An 18,868-nucleotide genomic window follows, 5' to 3' on the forward strand; every position below is an offset into this window, starting at 1 on the left:
GATACTGTTTGCACAGTGTTAAGGTGAAAACGATTAGAAGATATTTGATAATAAGCTGCAGCCTGTTAGCTCTGGTTTTTCTTAGTTTAACAAAATTCAGGTTGCATAAATGTTATCAATGGAAGACTATGAAGCACGGACACTGGTAATAATTTTGAGAAAATGAATAAATTGAATGTAATTACAAGTGTCGGTGTTGGTGTCCGACACGGTTACGGACATGGACACACATTTTTTTAGAGTTGTCGGTGCTATAGAGATGGTAGAAGGCGGTTCAAGGCAGCAAGCCAAAAATCCACCAAAACATATGGTGGATGGCATTGCGGCCTATTAAAGAAGCACGCCGGCTATAAATTATACCAAAAAAAACTGAATAATATAATAATAAAAAAAACTGATAAGCATCAGACATAGTTCAACCCCGCAACTCAATTGTCTGCCACAGTTGAATCCATGCATGAACTCGGGATAACAAATTGAAGCTACATCAGGCACATATTATTTCACTAGATTTTAGGTCGGTTTTGTTTTATTTCTCGTAAAAAGGGTTGCTTCATGGCTTTAGTGATGGCTCTCCTAGATCACAAATGTTGGTCAATTTCATTGATTAGACAAGCGTGTCTGGTAAATTGATATAGATATAGTAACCTTTACCCTCCACTTATTAGTGTCATAACATTTGGATCACTTAATCATCTACTTCCAATCTTGAGATGTTTCATTGGTGATCTATTTGAGTGTGCTTGCTTTCTTCTTGGCTTTTTCTTGTTTGTCATTTTATATTCTTAATTTTGTGTCTGAATTTTCCTTCTTGAAACTCTTGTGTTGATGGCTTTGATAGATTTCTTGCACTGTGTTTGGATTTATTGATAACTGCCAATCAGGGTTCCAATCCAAGAACCAAAGAGGAGACATTGCTCACTCGCCTTTCTCATTAGAATTTTTTCTTATTTCATTTGTAGGAAAAGTGCTCCTATGCCTAAAATGCATTAAACAAAAGGGTTACACCACTTATTAAAATAAAACAAAAACTATTACATTTCAATTTAAACACAAATGCAATTAAAATTATTCTAAAGTCATACCATACCATAAATATTTCCTTGTTTTCCTTCTTATTAGCTCCTTTTGGGTCCTCATCACAATTCTTACCACAATCTTACCAAATATGGTTAGTGTGTTATGAAGACTTAAGTTCCAACAAAAATAAAAAATCTGAATAATCCTCTGAGGTACACCAAGAATGACAAAAGGGTTTGCATGGGAAGAGTCCTCCACCTCAAATAGGAATCTGATATCAGATTTCTTATGATAATTTGAAGAGAAACACCGACAATATATCTGAATACTGTTTTACTGAATTCTCAACTCTGTTGAAAATTACATGTGGAATTGCTTATTTTAGCCGCATGTATCTTGAACTGACTGAATGCTGAAGTGGTTTAATCAATGACACTACACTGACTTTTTCTCTAATTTGATTATTTAAACCCCTTATTATGGTATTGGACTTTCCTAGACATGATTAACTGATCAAATACGTAGACTAATGATTTTTGAGCAGGTAAGATAATATTCTTACACAACACGTAATTAAGGCTCAACTACTGAGACTATCAAATGATAAAAGAAGGCCTGTTTATTCTTTATCTTCTCTCTCCTATTTCTCTCATGTGAGACGGGGATGTCTTTGTTTGTGATAATTAATTTTCCAAATAAGAATGTTGTATTTATACATGGCCTGGGACTCAATATTTATCATATTTGAATAGGTATTCCAACCACTCAAGGGTTAAGTTCCAATTACTTTCCTCCAGATGTAGTTTTTACTGTACAAGGAAGACCTATTGAAGCTCACAGGGTCATATTAAGTGCAAGGTCACCATTTTTCAAGAAAAAATTTGAGACTGATTGGAAAGAGCGCAGTGAAGTAAGACTTTCACGGGAAAAACTGTCATATCCCGCACTTTATAGCCTTATAAATTTCTTTTATTCAGACAGATTAGAGATTGCTGTGGATGACATGGATGGTCTTGTGAGAATTTGCAAAGTATGCAAATGTGAATCTCTACAGAAAATTCTCGAGAAAGAATTGGCTCATCAAAAATATGCACTGTATAAAGCTTTGAGTGATGTAGACAATTCTCAGAAACGGTTTATTTTACAAGGTCTATCCCTTCCTGAAGAAGACAGGCTTCCCGCTGCCTTGCGCAGAATCCTTCTGACAGCCCTTTCAAATTCCATTCATGAGAATGGTCAAGATAATGGAATCGATAAATTGGTATCTAAGATGGATTCCATGCAGATAGATAAACCTCTAAATGATCTTGCTGATGTTTGCATAAGAGTTGATAAAAAAAATTTCCGCTGCCATAAAGTTATTTTAGCATCAAGGTCAGAATATTTCAAAGCTAGACTATCACGTATGAAGGATTTCCATGAAGGGAAAGATGAATTGTATATGGACTCCCTTCCTTGTCTTGAAGAACATGACATGAGTGTGGAAGCATTTGAGAAAATGATTGAATATATGTAAGTCTCTTCCTTTTACTGTGAAATTTGGAAATTGAATATCTTGGAGGGATCTAGTTTGGAAATAATTAAATCGTTAACTTGAGAGATCATTTTGTGAATCAGTATCCGTGACTTTGTTTTATTCTATAGATTCTGATTTACAGTTAAGTGCTTTGCAATGTGGATATTCTTTCTCACATGCCAGATTATTTGTATTTATATTTGGGAGAAAAGCTTCACCTATTTTTTTTATATGTCATTCTGGAATATGTAACAAGTTGACCCAACATAACCAATTTCATTTAATTTTGTAGCTTAAGTACTTATGGCTGTGCTTCCACCCAGTTTGTCAAAGATCTAAAACCTATTCAGTTGCCTTAGTTTGATGCATGTTTGTTTTAGTACCATGTCATTTTTGGGTTGCTATATATTAGCTTCTGTAGCATGCTCCTGCAACTGTCCCTTTTGCTTAAAGTTTCTGAAAACTTTAATGTAATATTTGTACTCTTTTTTTACGTTAAGTAACTATACATTAATTTTCTGCTGCAAGTATGATTTTTTGTGAATTTTATCCGGCTCTCTATGTTGGTTCAGGTACACCGATCGTTTGCAGGAGATAAATCCAGATCAGGTTTTTGGACATCCATATAGATTTCTGTTAAAAGTTTGTCTTTTTTATCTTCAAATATTCATATTATGTTTTGATTTTTAACAGGCTGAGGAAATGTTTGATATTGCTTCTAGATACTTGATGTTTCCTCTTAAGCGTGCAGTGGCTGATGTCTTGGTGCCACACTTGGAAATGGCGTCACCTGAAGAACTTTGCCAGTGGTTAATGCTAGCTGACATGTATTTTTCTTTTCTGCCTGTCTCTCTCCTTCATCTTTCTCTGATGGCTGCAATTGTTGTCATTTTTGTTTCTTTATTAGGATTATATAATTGTTTCAATATATTTTGATACTTGTGCTTTATTACCTTTTCGTTTCTACTTGTTTTAGACCTCACTATGTTACCATTTCCCTCTTATTTCATTCGCCACTGCTCAAATTGACCTTAGGATTGTGTTGTAAGAGGAAACTATGTTTTTGTTCGCTGATTTATACGACTTCTAACTGAAGAGTATTGTAGCCTGTTGTGGTGAATTACATATGTTATGTTCCTTTTTTCTTTCTTCTTATGATAATTGATCTTTGTCCTCATTATTTTGTGAAATACTATTGTTGGAACTTGGAAGTATATTTAGATCTATAATATTGAATCTGTATATATATCTATTGAATATTTGTTCATTTCCAGGTATGGTGTTTTGAAGATTCGGGAATTCTGCCTAGATACCATTGCCTGTAATTTTGAATTATTTGCGGATACTAAAGAATTCAGGGCCATGCTGCTGACTTTGCCTGCACCATCTGGAGACTCATCTCTTCGTACCACTGTCCCAAGCATGCCTGGATCTACCCTAAATAACGATCAAGGAAATCTTCTCGATGATTTACGTGATAAATGGCTTGAAATTGAAGCTGCTGAACTCGACGAGAGAGATGATAGTGCTTTGCAATTTGACAAGCGCCTAGAGATGCTTATGCTTGTTGCAGAGCATGAAAAGTCATCAGGAGATGTTGATTCAAATTGTGCTAATGATGTTCCATCCTTGGCTTTCTCTTCAATCACTCCTGTAATTTCAGGCGAACAAAGAGAACCGTAGCTTTCCGAATACAGTTTTTTGGAATGTATAGATTTTTAGATTATCACGGTGGTAGTTTTTAGAGAGCAGGGTACTAAGTTAGGTTGCTTGGAGTACTTAAGTTGAGTTTTAGTAACTGAAGTTGCTCGAGCATTCATTGGTTCTTAAAGTTTTATTTATTATATTCTTACTATTATTACACGGTAGTTTTGACATTTTGGTTGTGTCTTGCATGGTTGTGTGCTTATTCAAACCAGCTTTTTACAACTTAGTCTGAGGGAAACTCTTTAAACCAGCTAGAAAAGACCTCATAATATTATTTCTGCGTTCTAGATTATTTGGGTTATCTATTACTAAAAAAAAAAGAAATAAAAATACTTAAGAGTATCTCAGGAAGTCTTTCCATACATCTCATTTCATTTATGTTCTTATTTGATTGTAATAATGACATGGATAAAGTTGTGCATAACCGGTATAAACAGATGTTAGTTTCTATATCATTTCTTTCATGCCAATACAGGTGATATTATTATTATTGTAATATGTGCCAAGTCTCTTACTATCTGACTAATCAAAGATAAAGATTCTAATTGGCATTCAAGGATATCATTTGTACCATGATGAGTGAATGCATATTGAATTAGGCATTGAGACCAACATCACTTTTTTAATGAAATATTTAGGATGTTGGAAAAACTTAAAAGTTTAGAGAACAGTTGCACAAGGGTTTGTCTTCGTAAGGCAGGGAAAACTTAAAAGTTTAGAGAACAGTTGCACAAGGGTTTATATTTATCTCAATTTCAAGGTGGCAAGGCTGGAAGAAACATGGTATTCATAGGAAATCCTTCCACGGGAGCCTAAACATAGTAATCCTAACATGGTATTCATAGGATATCCTTTCACGGGAGCCAATTACAATCCTGTGCGTAAAAGGGTGCACATCAACATAGGCAAAAAGGGTGCACATCAACATAGGCGTGATTTCCAATGAATCAAAGACATGAAAGTGAGACATGGAAATGCTAGGATACACCAGAGAAAGGAAGTGGTATCAATCATATTTTTGCAAAACCTATTCAAAGTGAAGGTTCAGATTAAGAGATTAATGTTGAAGACACTTGAGGAAATGATGGATCAATAGAGACTCAAACACATGTGAGCAAGTTCTTAATAGATTTGCATATTGTGAACTATCATCTAACAATGCAGTCAGTAATAAACGCAAACTTATACATTTTGCTTTGCTAGCTGATGCTTAATCAACCATGATGAGACAATGACTACATTTTGCTTTGCTAGCTGATGCTTAATCAACCATGATGAGACAATGAAGAGTCAGATATGGAAGGAGACCATGATTGAAGAACTCAAGTCAATTGAAAATAATCACACTTGAGAGCTGGTAACACTACTTGAAAGAAAGAAGACTATTGATGTGAAATGGATATTCAAGGCAAAATTGAATTCATATGGCTCATTCTCTAGGCATAAGAAAAGGTTAGTAGCTAGAGGCTTCATGTAGAAGTATGGTATGACTATAATTAGGTGAATGGAAGGAGGCCATGATTGAGGAACTCATTGAAAAGAATCACACTTGAGAGCTAGAAAATCTACTTGAAAGAAAGAAGACTATTGATGTGAAATGGGTATTCAAGGCAAAGTTGAATCCATATGGCTCATTCTCTAGGCATAAGATAAGGTTAGTAGCTAGAGACTTCATGTATAAGTATGGTATGACTATAATTATTAGGTGTTTGCTCATGTGGCAAGATTTGAGACAGTGAGACTGGTTGTGATAATAGAAGGAATTAACCTCTCTATCACTTATCACTTAGATGTAAAATCTACATTTCTAAATGGTCCATTAAAAAAACAATTTTTGTCAACGATTTAGATATAAGCATCGACTAAGATAGATCATTATGACTAAAGTTGATCCATGTAGCCGATCCCATTTAGTGGGATAAGGCTTGGTTGTTGTTGTATATAACGCAATGATATACAAGTTACTCAAAGTCTTGTATGGATTGAAACAAGCTCGTAGAACCCGAAATAAGATAATCAATCAATTTTGTATTCAACTAGGATTCAAAAAGTACACAATTGAGTATGATGTCAATATGCAAAGTTCTAGCAATTCCATCATCATGATATGTTTATATGTGGATGATCTACTCATCAATGATAGTAATTTATTTGAGATTGAGTATTCAAAAGATGAAATGAAGGCTGAGTTTGAGATGTCTGTGAGCTCTCATACTTTCCTTCTTGGCATAAAGTTTGTGAAAGTGAAGTAAGGCATGATAATTCATCAACAAAACTACGTGGAGTTGTTAGATAGATTTAAAATTACAAATTGCAACACAATCACAAATTTATTTGAAATAAATGCAAATCTTGATAAATATTATGGCAAAGAGAAGGTAGAAGTAACATTGTACAAGTAGATTGTAGGATCATTGAAGTACTTATGCAATAGGAGATCTATCATTTTTTATGTAGTAAAGTAGGTATAATCAGCAAGTTTATAGGTGAGCCTAAGAAATCATATCTAGTGGTTGGAAAGAGAATACTCAGGTATCTAAAGGGAACCATGATATTTGGTTTACTATTTCTAGCTATTGGGAAATAGTAGAAGACAGGGTTGATATATTATTCGAATTCGGATTGGTATGGGGACAAAACTTATACAAGAATCATCTTAAACTATGCTTTCATGTATAATAAGACTGTCATTTTATGGTTTACATAGAAACAACCCTTCACAAATTTGTTATCATGTGAGGTAGAGTATTTAGTTGGCTCATTTGCTTTATGTCAAGTAATTTGGTTTGATTCATTGCTAAAGGAACTAAAATGTGAAGTGCATAAGTCAATCATAAATTTAAACAAAAATCCAATTTTATATGGGAGGAGCAAGCATATCAAAATTAGATTTTACTTCATGAGGGAGCAATTTATGAAAGGAATGCTTTATCAAAATTAGATTTCACTTCATGAGGGAGCAATTTATGAAAGGAATGCTTGAAATCTCATATTGTGCAATAGAATTGCAGCTAGCTGATAGATTTACCAAAACATTAAAAATAATAGATTTGTATATTTGAGAGAACAATTATGATTGACTTTAAACTTCTCCTTTGTGTTTCATCTTCTTGTATTTTTTATACACCACTTTTTAGATTCCAACACAAGTGTCCGCTTTTCTCCATTTAATCCGATATTTGACTTTGTAATTCAATAACCAAATTTAGTTTAAATGCTTCTTCTAAAATCCATTTTAACATGTTTAAACATTGCACAATTTTTCCATCTGCAATTAACTCAACATGTTTTTTCATATGCAGTTAAGTTTATTACCAATTATATTAAAATAATATGACCAAAAAAAGATTGTTTTATTTAAATTAAGGTGACAACTGCATGATTGTCCAATTTAGACAAAAACTAAAATAAAGTGGTGGACCATGCACCTTTAATAGTTAAAAGTTGTAAAAATTCATTTTACTAGCCCGCACAAAAATCCAAAAAAATGAGATGAGGCGAATATAATAGAGATTGTAGACATAAAATTTCTACTCAGCCGACAAAAAATACAGATAAAATGGTCATGCTTAACTCGTTTTGCCACTCAAAATTTAAACAACTAATATTAGTATTAGGTCGAGAGTGAGATTTACATTTTGTTTAACATAAATTTTTTTTTCTAATAAAAAAACATTTTCATAAATTTACCAAATATTTTTTCTCTTTAGTTTCCTCGAGTCAATTATTAAAAGAAATTCATTACAACTGAAATTTGATACATAAGGTATCTGAATTTTTATAATAAATTAAAAAAAAGAAAACTAAATATTGTAGAATGACTGATGAAGATTGGGAAGCTCTCCATGCATGATCAAGCCCAATCCTTCCTAATATCAAAAGTATAATTGATCTCCAAGTAACATTTATTGTCATCATCAAGAAACTGCACAAGAAAATTAGATAGTCATAATAAGTTTATTAGTAACGAATAAAGATTCATTTGTATTTAATTGTAGTATATGAAACACAAACACAAATAAGTCGACACGAACATAAGGACAACTCTTTTTTCAGAGGTGTCGGTATTTCAGATGTTGAAATCTAAATTACCTTTGTTCTTGCAGTATATTGTCCCCTAGCAAACATCCCAGAAGGTGTAACTTCTTCTGGCATTTCATGTGTGTAAGGCTCTTGCTGAGGACTGAAAGTTCCAAGCATCTCTTTAGTGCTATCCACTGAAATAACATTATAGACTTAATTAATATGCTTAAGAGTTAACAAATTGTTAGAGTGAATGCATGAATTAAATTGTACAAACATACCTTTAACAGCAGTTTTCCATACAGTATTGGTGTATTTTAATCCAGAAACAATGTTATTTGTCACCACAAGGCTGAATTTCAGACGGTAAGGACTACCTTCTTTAAGTGTAAACCATAACCCCTTTGGTTTTCCATCTTCAGGAATTGGAAGAACTATGTCATCTCTACCAGGAGATATTATTGAAAGACTTGTAAAACTCACTTCTGGTTCAAGAATTTCTACAAACACAATACATTCAAATTAACTAAATTCTCAAAAGAACCATATTCATCCACCTGATCTATGAAGCACATACACATATACCACACCGGACACACATCGATCCTGACACGTCCATACCAGTAATAGTTTTAAAAATTAAATAAATTACAAATAATCAAAAGTATTAGACACACATTTTTCAGAGGTGTTGATGCCACATAAAATAATCTGTGATATATATACCTCCAATGTTGTTTACATCCACACTCCCAAGAAGCTGCTCCTTCCATTTCCTCAGACTCTCATCATCCTAGTACAAAACAAAAACAAATAATAAAGAAGGAAAAACAAACAATATATTAACAAGAAAAATGTTTAGTTTCACAAGAAACAAAACCTTATCTTTCTCAAGATGTTCTTTAAGAGTGCAAAGAGGACCTAGCTGTATTTTGCTTCCATATTCATCTTCTTCTTCCTCAGTTCCATAAACAGACGATTCGCTTGTATGCCTGCTAAGAGGCTCATGATGTTCTTCTTGTTCTTTATTGCCAGCCTCACTAGTTTGTCCTGTCTCTTTGTCATCATTATCCAACCCCATCTTCTTGGAACTTCAACAGCTCCAATAGTTAAGGTAGTTAACTCATCAACAATGATCAAAAGAATGGCAAAAATATGAAACTTCCACAAAAACCAATTTAAAAAAAAATAGAGATTTATGTTTTCAAGAATGATAAGTTAAAAAAACATTTGAAGGGAAATGAAACCAACAAAGGAAAAAGCATGAAGTAATGACCGTTTTGTGTTTCAATAAACCAAACAAGAATAAATAAAGAGAAACTTCACATAATTAAAAAAAAAAAGGATAAGTGATTATTTGTCTCTTACTAGCTTTTTCTTCCATTCTATTTTATTCCTCTTTTTGTGGTGATAGTTCAAAATGGGAGGAGGAGAGGAAAAAGAGATTGGTCATTTGGAGAAAAATTCTCTTGGTGATCCGAAATGTTTGTTAGAAGTGAATGTTACTTAAAGCCACACCACAAATTTGTAACATTGACAAATGAGGAACTTTTTATATTTGAAGTTGTACACACATTACTTGTTTATCTATATCATTAACATGTGACTAGGTTTTAATTTGGCATTATTCAAATAAAGAAAAGTTTTACTTTGGCAGATGATGTGTAACTTTAGTTTTGTAATAAAAACAAGATATCTAACTTTATCGACACACACTCTCAGAATTTTTCTTGTTCTACCTTTGCTTTTAGACACTAACTAATCATGTCACCTGGATGTATTATTTGTAGTGTAGAATTTTTTAAATGATACGAAAAATGTGAAATGAAGAAGTTTGACCAAATTGCATATATAAAATGGAAATTAATCATTATTTTTTGGGTTAATAGTAACTCTCTCTCCTGTAATGTTAGTGAATTTTGCTTTTCCCCCCTCCATACCTTTAGGCAACGGTTTTTTCAAAAAAACCGTTGTCAAAACCTGTCTTTGGCAACAGTAGGGGGGTAAACCGAAACACGCTCATATTACAAGGGGGTAAACTACCATTAACCCTTATTTTTTTTTTTACTAGTTAGATAGTAGTAGTATGAAAATTAGGTTCTAAATTAAAATAATGATCCAAAAAAAAATTGATAAGGCTTGATCGCTTCAAAAAAATAAGTATTATGGTGATAGTGACCCATGCAGCCACACAAATAAATTCGTTCATATATTTCATTTGATAAGGCTTGATCATTTAAAAAAACTAAGTATTATGGTGCTAGTGATCCGCACGGATAAATTTATTTAATGCTATATAAAATATATTTAAAAATATTTTTAAATTTGAAATGAGATAGTAATTAATTTAAAAAAAAAACTATTACCATAAAAATTCAATTATATTAAATAAGCATACAAAATAAAAACAAAAAAAGGACCAGTGGAGAAAGAAAAAAAGGGAAAAATTTAAATTCAAAATAAAGATCATTGATGTTGCATAGTATTTAAACATTTGTCAAAAGTCAACTATGGTCAGTATCCAGTCAAACTTTAATATTTTTGGTCAATATCAATCATTTGAATTCCTATCCATCATTTGATCGAGGGTTGATCATGACTCATCAAGAAAAAACTCAAAGATCAACAAAACTCAAGTTGCTAAATTAGCTTTTTTTGGAACAAAAGTCAACTGAACTTTGACCAGCCATAGCTTTCACATGCTTCATCACAAATTGTCCAACCAAAGCTAATTTTGAAGGAAATTTCATTATCTACAATTTTTTCTCACCAAGGACTTGGCAACAAATGCTTCATTTGAAAGATATAAGTCAAAACATTACAAGTCCTTCTAGAAGTCCACAAAAAGCCATTTTTTTTCCAGGGCCAATATCATCAAAATAAATTCTTCAAATGCAAAAAATATTTCATAGGGGTTGTAGTGGACATCTTGAACTTTCCAAAAAGTAAAAGATCATCTCCATATGATAAAAATTGAGAGAGTTATGGATGGTGCAAGTTGAGTAAAATTTGAAAAGTACATGAAATCTTAATTGAGAGATTTTGAGTTTTTGAGTATTGGGGCTTTAAATTCAAGTTTCCCACGTGAAAACAACCATATGAGAAGCCCATGAATCCATTTATATTTATTTTGTGGTTTTTATTTCTTTTATTTTGAATTTATTCATTTAAATTCAAATTTAACTAAGTAAAATCACAATTAAATGTTAAAAAATCATGTGATTTATTTTCCAAATATTTTAATCAATCTAAAACAATCTTGAAGGTCAAGAAAATTTGGAAAAAGTTTGGAAAATATAATTAAACTAAAATAGCAACTTTGCATTCAAAATCTCAATCAAAATTTTCACCATCAAAGTACATGATTTGATTTGATTCTTTCTAAATCTTTTGACCTAATTCCATCCCTTATATATATATGCAACATAGTTAGATGCAAATGGGGAGGAAAAAAGGAGCAAGAGGATAGGGTTCAAAAGTTGCAAAATCTCAAAGAAGAGAGCAAGGCCGTGGTTAAGACTCAAGCGAATTCTAGAGCAAATCAATCACCTCATTCCACTTATAACTATTTTCTTCACGTCAGAGAAGGATGAGTTAGATCGTTATAGTAAGGCGTTTGTCGGTTTTATTAAAGAAGCTGAGGTTGCTTTAAATCTTAGACAGATTTTTCATCAAGAAGGACTTTTCTCCATCAGGCTCACTTTGTTAGGACCTAACATATGTTTACTTGAAGATTTGGAATGTGGTGAGGTGGAAGCTTTTATTGAGGAGCGAAGAGGATGGTGGGAAAATTGGTTCAAATCCATTAGACCCTGGGCTCCAAACGACGTGGACCCAGAGAGACTTACATGGTTGAGAATCTCTAGCATTCCTTGCCAAGTGTGGGGAGAAAGTTTCTTTAAAGATATACCGGAATCCAGAGGAACTTACATCAAATGCGATGAGGTTACGGAAGCTCGTCTTAGCATGGATGAAGCGAGGATATATTTCAAAATTGGAAGCATGGAGACAATCAATGAAACAGTTAAGACAATCATCGACCGTGTTCCGTTCTTTATCAACTTGAGAGAAGATTCATTCTTGCTAAAGGATATGGTGGCAGTGCAAAGGAGTATTGAGGAAGATGGTTCGGATTCGTATGACTTCTCAACGGGATACTATTCCGACGAGGAGTTTTCAGACGACAAAAAGGAAAACATCGAGGAATAAAATTCAAAGGAGGTTATAGGAAGTGTAATAAAGACTTTTTAATCCGGGCATTGGTTGGAGGAGTCTTCAGAGTCTGCAAGTATAGCGGATAGCAGGAAGTTTTCACATTTTAAGGATTCACTGAAACATAAAGGCAGAAAGGAGTCCTTTGACTTCTCAAATAATGATGAGGAGTATGGAACAATGCATGTAGAAGCAGAGGCATTTAATGCTTCACATAAAATCTTGGAGAATGTAGAAGTAGGGGTCGTAGAAGATTCAGGAGATGAAGAGGGTGTGGCAAACAACATTTATGATGGTAGGACCATGGATAGAGACGTGTCTAATAAAGAGTTTAAGGAGGAAGGAGTTAAATCTGGTGGGACCCAAAAGGGGAATTTGTTAATCGAAAAATCCTCATTAGAATAGTCTCCCGTCGGGTGTCATACGAATCCGAACCATCTTCCTCAATACTCTTTCGCACCGCCACCATATCCTTTAGCAAGAATGAATCTTCTTTCAAGCTGATAAAGAATAGGAACACCGTCGATGACTACCTTACCTGTTTCATTGATCATCTCCTTGCTCCCAGTTTTGACACATATCCTCGCTTCATCCATGCTAAGACGAGCCTCCGTAACCTCATTGCATTTGAATTAAGTTCCTCTAGATTCCACTATAGATTTAAAGAAAATTTCTCCCCACACCTGGCAAGGAATTCCAAAGATTCTCAACCATATAAGTCTCTCTAGGTCCATGTCGTTTGGAGCCCAGGGTCTAATAGATTTGAACCAATTTTCCCACCATCCTCTTCGGTCCTCAATAAAAGCTTCCACCTCACCACATTCCAAATCTTCAAGTAAACATATGTTAGGTCCTAACAAAGTGAGCGTGATGGAGAAAAGTCCTTCTTGATGAAAAATCTGTCTAAGCTTTAAAGCAACTTCAGCTTCTTTGATAACACCGATAAATGCCTTACTATATCGATCTAACTCATCCTTCTTTAATGTGAAGAAAACAGTTTTATCCCTCATCACTTATGCACCCCATCACTTCCCCACCGGCGCACTTGGGGCATGTAGGCCCATTTTCTTTTGATATGGCCTGCATGAGTTTATGTGTGAAAAATTCAAAATCAGCGGCAAGAAAGAAAAAGCTGAAACCGGTGAAGTACTTGGGGAAAAATGTAGAGATTTCATCTTCATTCTACGCTTGTATAGCACACAAAATTGGAGCCATGTCAAAGAACAAAGGGATACCATGGAGGTTGTTTCGTCCAAGGGCGATTCCATCTCTAACGGTGAGTCCATCTCTTGCATCTCTTTATCTGATTCATATATTTTGTGCTAATAGTAGAATGCAACAAAATTCTTGATCTTAGGTGGGTAAGAAGTTATGGAAGTCTATTACAAATTTAGGGGTCACTGGTGTGGTAGAGGACAACATGAGTATCAAGCTGCTAGAAGTTTTGGAGCGAAAAGTTAAGGAAGTTCCGAAGGGTAGGAAGATGGTTGCAAATACATTATCATGAACTTATTATCGCTCAATATAAGAGGAATGGGCACTCTTTCAAAAAGGAAGAGAGTTAGTTTTTTGATTAAGTCGTTTAACATTGAAGTCTGTTTTCTTCAAGAAACCAAGTTATCCAGCTTTAATGAGATTTTAGCCAAGTCTTTTTGGGGTAGTAGCGAGGTTGAGTGGACGGCGTGTAATTCCGTAGGACCTTCGGGAGGTATGGTGATATCATGGAGGAAGGATCTTTTGTCTCTTAATTATAGTTTCATAGGCAAAGGGTTCGTTGGAATTAACATAAATTGGAAAGGAGCTTGTTACAACCTTGTGAATGTGTATGCCCCATGTTGTGCGGTGGAGAGAAGAATGCTTTGGAGATCTTTATTGGATAGAAAGTATAAAAGTGGTAATGAGGAATGGTGTGTTGTGGGAGATTTCAACGAAATTTTGAGAAGGGAAGAAAGAATTGGAGAAGGCTCATACTTGAGTACTAGAGGTATGAAGGAGTTTCGTAATTTCATAGAGAACATGGGTTTGGTGGACATACCGTGAGTTAGAGGAAAGTTTAATTGGTTTAAGGACAATGGGAAGGTGATGAGTAGACTTGATAGGTTTTTGATAACGAGAAATATGTTGGACTATTGGGGATTGGTGGACCAAAGAATTGAAATTAGAGATATATCAGATCATGCTCCGATCCGGTTGAATGTCGGTGTGGTAGATTGGGGACCTAAACCTTTTAGATTTAACAATGTGTGGTTCAAGCATAAGGATTTCAATACTTTTATCGCGGAAGAATGGGGAAATATTAATGTCAATGTAAGCGGGGATTTTATATTCTATGAAAAGCTTAGACGGTTGAAAACAAGGCTTCGTGATTAGAATAGGGAGGTGTTTGGATGGATTGATTTGAAAGTCAAGGAGGAGGTGGAAAACCTAAATGTGTTGGATAGTTTATTTATGGATAACTTTGGTGGAAATATGGAAGATTTGGTCACTAGTAGAAGGGAGGCTTTGAAGGAGATTTGTAATAACTTACATTTGAAAGATTATATGCTAAGGTTAAAATCTAGACAACTTTGGATGCATGAGAGACATAAAAACTCAAGATTTTACCACAATTCTATTAAGGATAGACAAAGAAGAAGTTCAATCTCAGTTTTGGAGGGAATGAATGGTAGGATTGAAGGTGTGGAGAACATAAAGAATGAGATCTTTCGGAAGATGAGATCAAGGAATCCGTGTGGGCGTGCGACGGTGATAAAAGTCCCGACCTGGATGGTTATTATTTAGAATTTTTCAAAGGAAATTGGGAGGTGGTTAAAGGAGACATTGGTAAACTTGTATCGATTTTTTTTGAAAGGGCAAGGCTTACAAAAGCTTGTACTTCATTCTTCATTACTCTTATTCCAAAAGTGAAAAATCCCCAATCCTTGGCCGATTTTATACCGATTTGTCTTGTTGGTAATTTGTATAAAATTATTGCAAAACTTTTGGCGGTTAGATTGAAGTGTGTCATTGGAAAACTTGTTTCGAGCAATCAATCGGCTTTTGTCCCGGGTAGAAGTATTTTAGACGGAATCCTAGTTGTGAATGATGTGATGGATCTAGCCAAAAGGGAGAAAAGAAGTTGTGTGATATTAAAGGTTGATTTTGAAAAAGCTTATGATCGTGTTATTTGGAACTTTGTGAGATATGTTCTAGTTCGGATGGGTTTTGGCGCGAGATGGATGGAAGGTTGCAAATTCACCAATATCATTTCCGTCCTTATTAACGGAAGCACAACAAAGGACTTCAAGATTGAGAAAGGATTTTGCAAAGGAGATCCCTTGTCTCCCTTCTTATTTGTTTTGGTGATGGAGTTCCTAACGGCTCTAATGAGGAAGGCGAAAGAAATAGAAGAATTTCGGGGGTTTAAGGTAGACGTGAATGATGAGGTTGATTTGCTTCAATTTGCGGATGACAAAATTATCATTTATGAGGGAGATACCGCAAACTTTTGGAGTATGAAAGCTATCCTTAAAGGTTTTGAGTTATTGTCGTGTTTGAGAATAAATTTCTATAAAAGTAATATATATATATATATATATATATATATATGGGATTAATGTTGATGATTGGTTCCTTGAGGAGACTTCGACTTTTCTTTCGTGCAAGTTGGGAAGCTTACCGTTCGAGTTCCTAGGTGTTAAAGTGGGTGGTAATCCTAGGAATATTTCATTGTGGAAAGATTTGATCTCTTTTTTAAGAAAGAGGTTAGTTGTGTGGAGAGGCTAGAATCTTAGCATAGCGGGGCGGGTGGTCTTGATCAATGAGGTGCTTAATGCTATTCCTATATATTCTTTATCTTTCTGTTAGCTGAAGATTACGTTTGAGAAGAACGTCCTTCGAAGGTTTGGAATTCGAAGGAAGATGGTTATTGATGATCTTCAAAGATAAAAATGGCTACTGATGGCCATGCTTCGAGAGTGATGTTTAAGTTGGAACAACGATAGTGAGCGCCGAAGCTAAATTCGAAAAGAATGGTCTTTGGGACTTAGACGTTTTTTGCGAAATATGCGAAGTACTGAAGCTTAGCGTGTTTTCGTGGCATTCTCAATTATAATTATGTTGCCACGCGTCGAAGGAAGATTCAGGCGGGATGATTTGAATTTTGAAGTAGTTTACGTAACCGCACGAAGACAGATGGCATCCCTGGATTTTCTATGGGCAACGTGGCATTAGATTAGTATAGGACCGTTAGGGTCGAAATTAGTATAAATAAGGGTCTTAATGTTAGGATTCTGTGTGTTCATTTTGTACAAATCACTCACATATTACTCAAGTATCAAGTGTTAAGAGAAAGAGTTCGCTGAGAAATGTACGTATGACACCAACACCAATTTAAATACATGTGTATTTTGCTTTTTATCCAAGTATCTCTCGATATTTCTGCATTTCATTTATTTCATGTCATTTATATTCCTGCACTCTTTACTTTCATGTTATTTAACTTTCGAAGCATTTAACTTTTCTGCACTTTAAGATTCTTGCACTTTTACAATTCTGTCTTAAACTTTATTTTTAACTTACCCTTCGCTAATGTTATATTCACATGTATAACAAGGTGATTGCTAATCTTTATTTCTTTGATTAAGTATTTCTTATTTCAAGACACACCAATCATAGACATAATTCGAACTATCATGAATAACAACCTATTTAACTATGTCCTAGGATCAATCTAGTCGATCCTGCGAGTAACCAAATCATATTTATTATAGTTTGGAAGACTAGCGGTTGTTTACCGGAAATCACCGTAAACACTTTCTACAAAGCTCCGTCGAAGGTGCTTAATGAAATTTGATCAATTCAAAGCAAGTTCTTGTGGAGTACGTGGTGGAGATCTTAATAGAACGATACATTGGGTGTGTTGGGACACCGTTTGTAAATCTAGAGATGAAGGCGAATTAGGCTTTAAAAAATGTGGAAATTATGAATGCGGCGCTTATTAGCAAGTGGAAGTGGATGGTTTTACCCGAGAAAGATGCGTTATGGTGGGGGTGTTCTTAAAGCTAGATATGGTAATGTGAGACTCAAGGTTTTGGTAGGAGATATATCAGTGGTGGGAAAGAATGACACTATATGGTGGAGAGATGTTTTGATATCGGATAATTACAAAAGATTGCTTGATAAGCATTTTACAAGGGCGGTGGATTGTAGTGCAGGGAATAGAGAGGAGACTCCCTTTTGGTATGCTTGTTGGCTAGATGATCAGCCCATTATGGAGGCTTACCTGGAGCTGTACCAGGAGGCGGATAACCATCTCATTTCTGTGGCTGAAGGGGGGTTTTCGGAGGCGGATGGCTGGAATTGGAATGCCCAAGCGCTGTTGGCAGCGAACAGCAGTAGTATGGTAGATCTGGCGCAGGAACTAACCATAAAGCTGCAACAACGTCGTTTTCTAGAGGATTCTTTGGATTAATTTGCACGGAGAGTAGCTTCGACGGGTGTGTGTTAAGTCGTGTTACGATCGCTTCAAACCCAATATGTCGGGCCCTCCTCTTAGTTCGGTCCTGGTAAAAGCTGTGAGCTTCTTGTGGAAGGTCAAAGTTGAAGGATAGAAAAACACTTAGAAAGGGGGGGTTTGAATAAGTGTAGCTTTAAAAACTTGACAGATAAAAATAAATTGCACAGTTATTTTTATCCTGGTTCGTTGTTAACTAAACTACTCCAGTCCACCCCCGCAGAGATGATTTACCTCAACTGAGGATTTAATCCACTAATCGCACGGATTACAATGGTTCTCCACTTAGTCAGCAACTAAGTCTTCCAGAGTCTTCTGATCACACACTGATCACTCCAGGAACAACTGCTTAGATACCCTCTAAGACTTTCTAGAGTATTCTGATCCACACGATCACTCTAGTTACAACCTGCTTAGATACCCTCTAAGACTTCCTAGAGTATTCTGATCCACACGATCACTCTAGTTCCTTACAACTTAATGTAATCAATTCTAAGAGTATTACAATTGCTTCTTAAAAGCTATAATCACAAACTGTGATATTTCTCTTAACGTTTAAGCTTAATCTCACTAATATATTACAACAGCAATGTAGTGAGCTTTGATGAAGATGAAGATTCTGAGCTTTGAATAGAACAGAGTTTCAGCAAGTTAATATGAGTTGTTTTGTTCAGAATCGTTAACCTTGCTTCTCATCAGAACTTCATATTTATAGGCGTTGGAGAAGATGACCGTTGAGTGCATTTAATGCTTTGCGTGTTCCGTACAGCATCGCATTTAATGTTATACGCTTTTGTCAACTACCTCGAGCCTTGTTCACGCTGTGTCTACTGACGTTGCCTTTAATAGCCTTTAACGTTCCTTTTGTCAGTCAGCGTAGCTTGCCACTTGTACTT

The 18,868-nt window shown here is 34.9% G+C and overlaps 2 protein-coding genes across 2 annotated transcripts; one reads left to right on the plus strand and one right to left on the minus strand.

Annotated features, from left to right (window-relative positions):
* The first annotated feature begins 220 nt into the window (after positions 1 to 220).
* On the plus strand, positions 221 to 4,535 carry LOC131658176 (BTB/POZ domain-containing protein At2g04740-like). The gene is made up of 5 exons (XM_058927503.1): positions 221 to 317; positions 1,773 to 2,532; positions 3,109 to 3,145; positions 3,230 to 3,363; positions 3,811 to 4,535. The coding sequence occupies exons 1-5, from the start codon at positions 221 to 223 to the stop codon at positions 4,217 to 4,219; spliced, it is 1,437 nt and encodes a 478-aa protein (XP_058783486.1). The 3' UTR covers positions 4,220 to 4,535.
* A 3,322-nt stretch (positions 4,536 to 7,857) lies between these two features.
* Positions 7,858 to 9,376, minus strand: LOC131661615 (rho GDP-dissociation inhibitor 1-like). The gene is made up of 5 exons (XM_058931212.1): positions 9,147 to 9,376; positions 8,993 to 9,059; positions 8,548 to 8,766; positions 8,336 to 8,460; positions 7,858 to 8,168 (listed from the first exon to the last, which is right to left on the minus strand). The coding sequence occupies exons 1-5, from the start codon at positions 9,345 to 9,347 to the stop codon at positions 8,097 to 8,099; spliced, it is 684 nt and encodes a 227-aa protein (XP_058787195.1). The 5' UTR covers positions 9,348 to 9,376; the 3' UTR covers positions 7,858 to 8,096.
* Positions 9,377 to 18,868: the final 9,492 nt, after the last annotated feature.

Source organism: Vicia villosa, linkage group LG3 (assembly GCF_029867415.1).
Source record: "Vicia villosa cultivar HV-30 ecotype Madison, WI linkage group LG3, Vvil1.0, whole genome shotgun sequence".
Classification (NCBI taxonomy): Eukaryota; Viridiplantae; Streptophyta; class Magnoliopsida; order Fabales; family Fabaceae; genus Vicia; species Vicia villosa.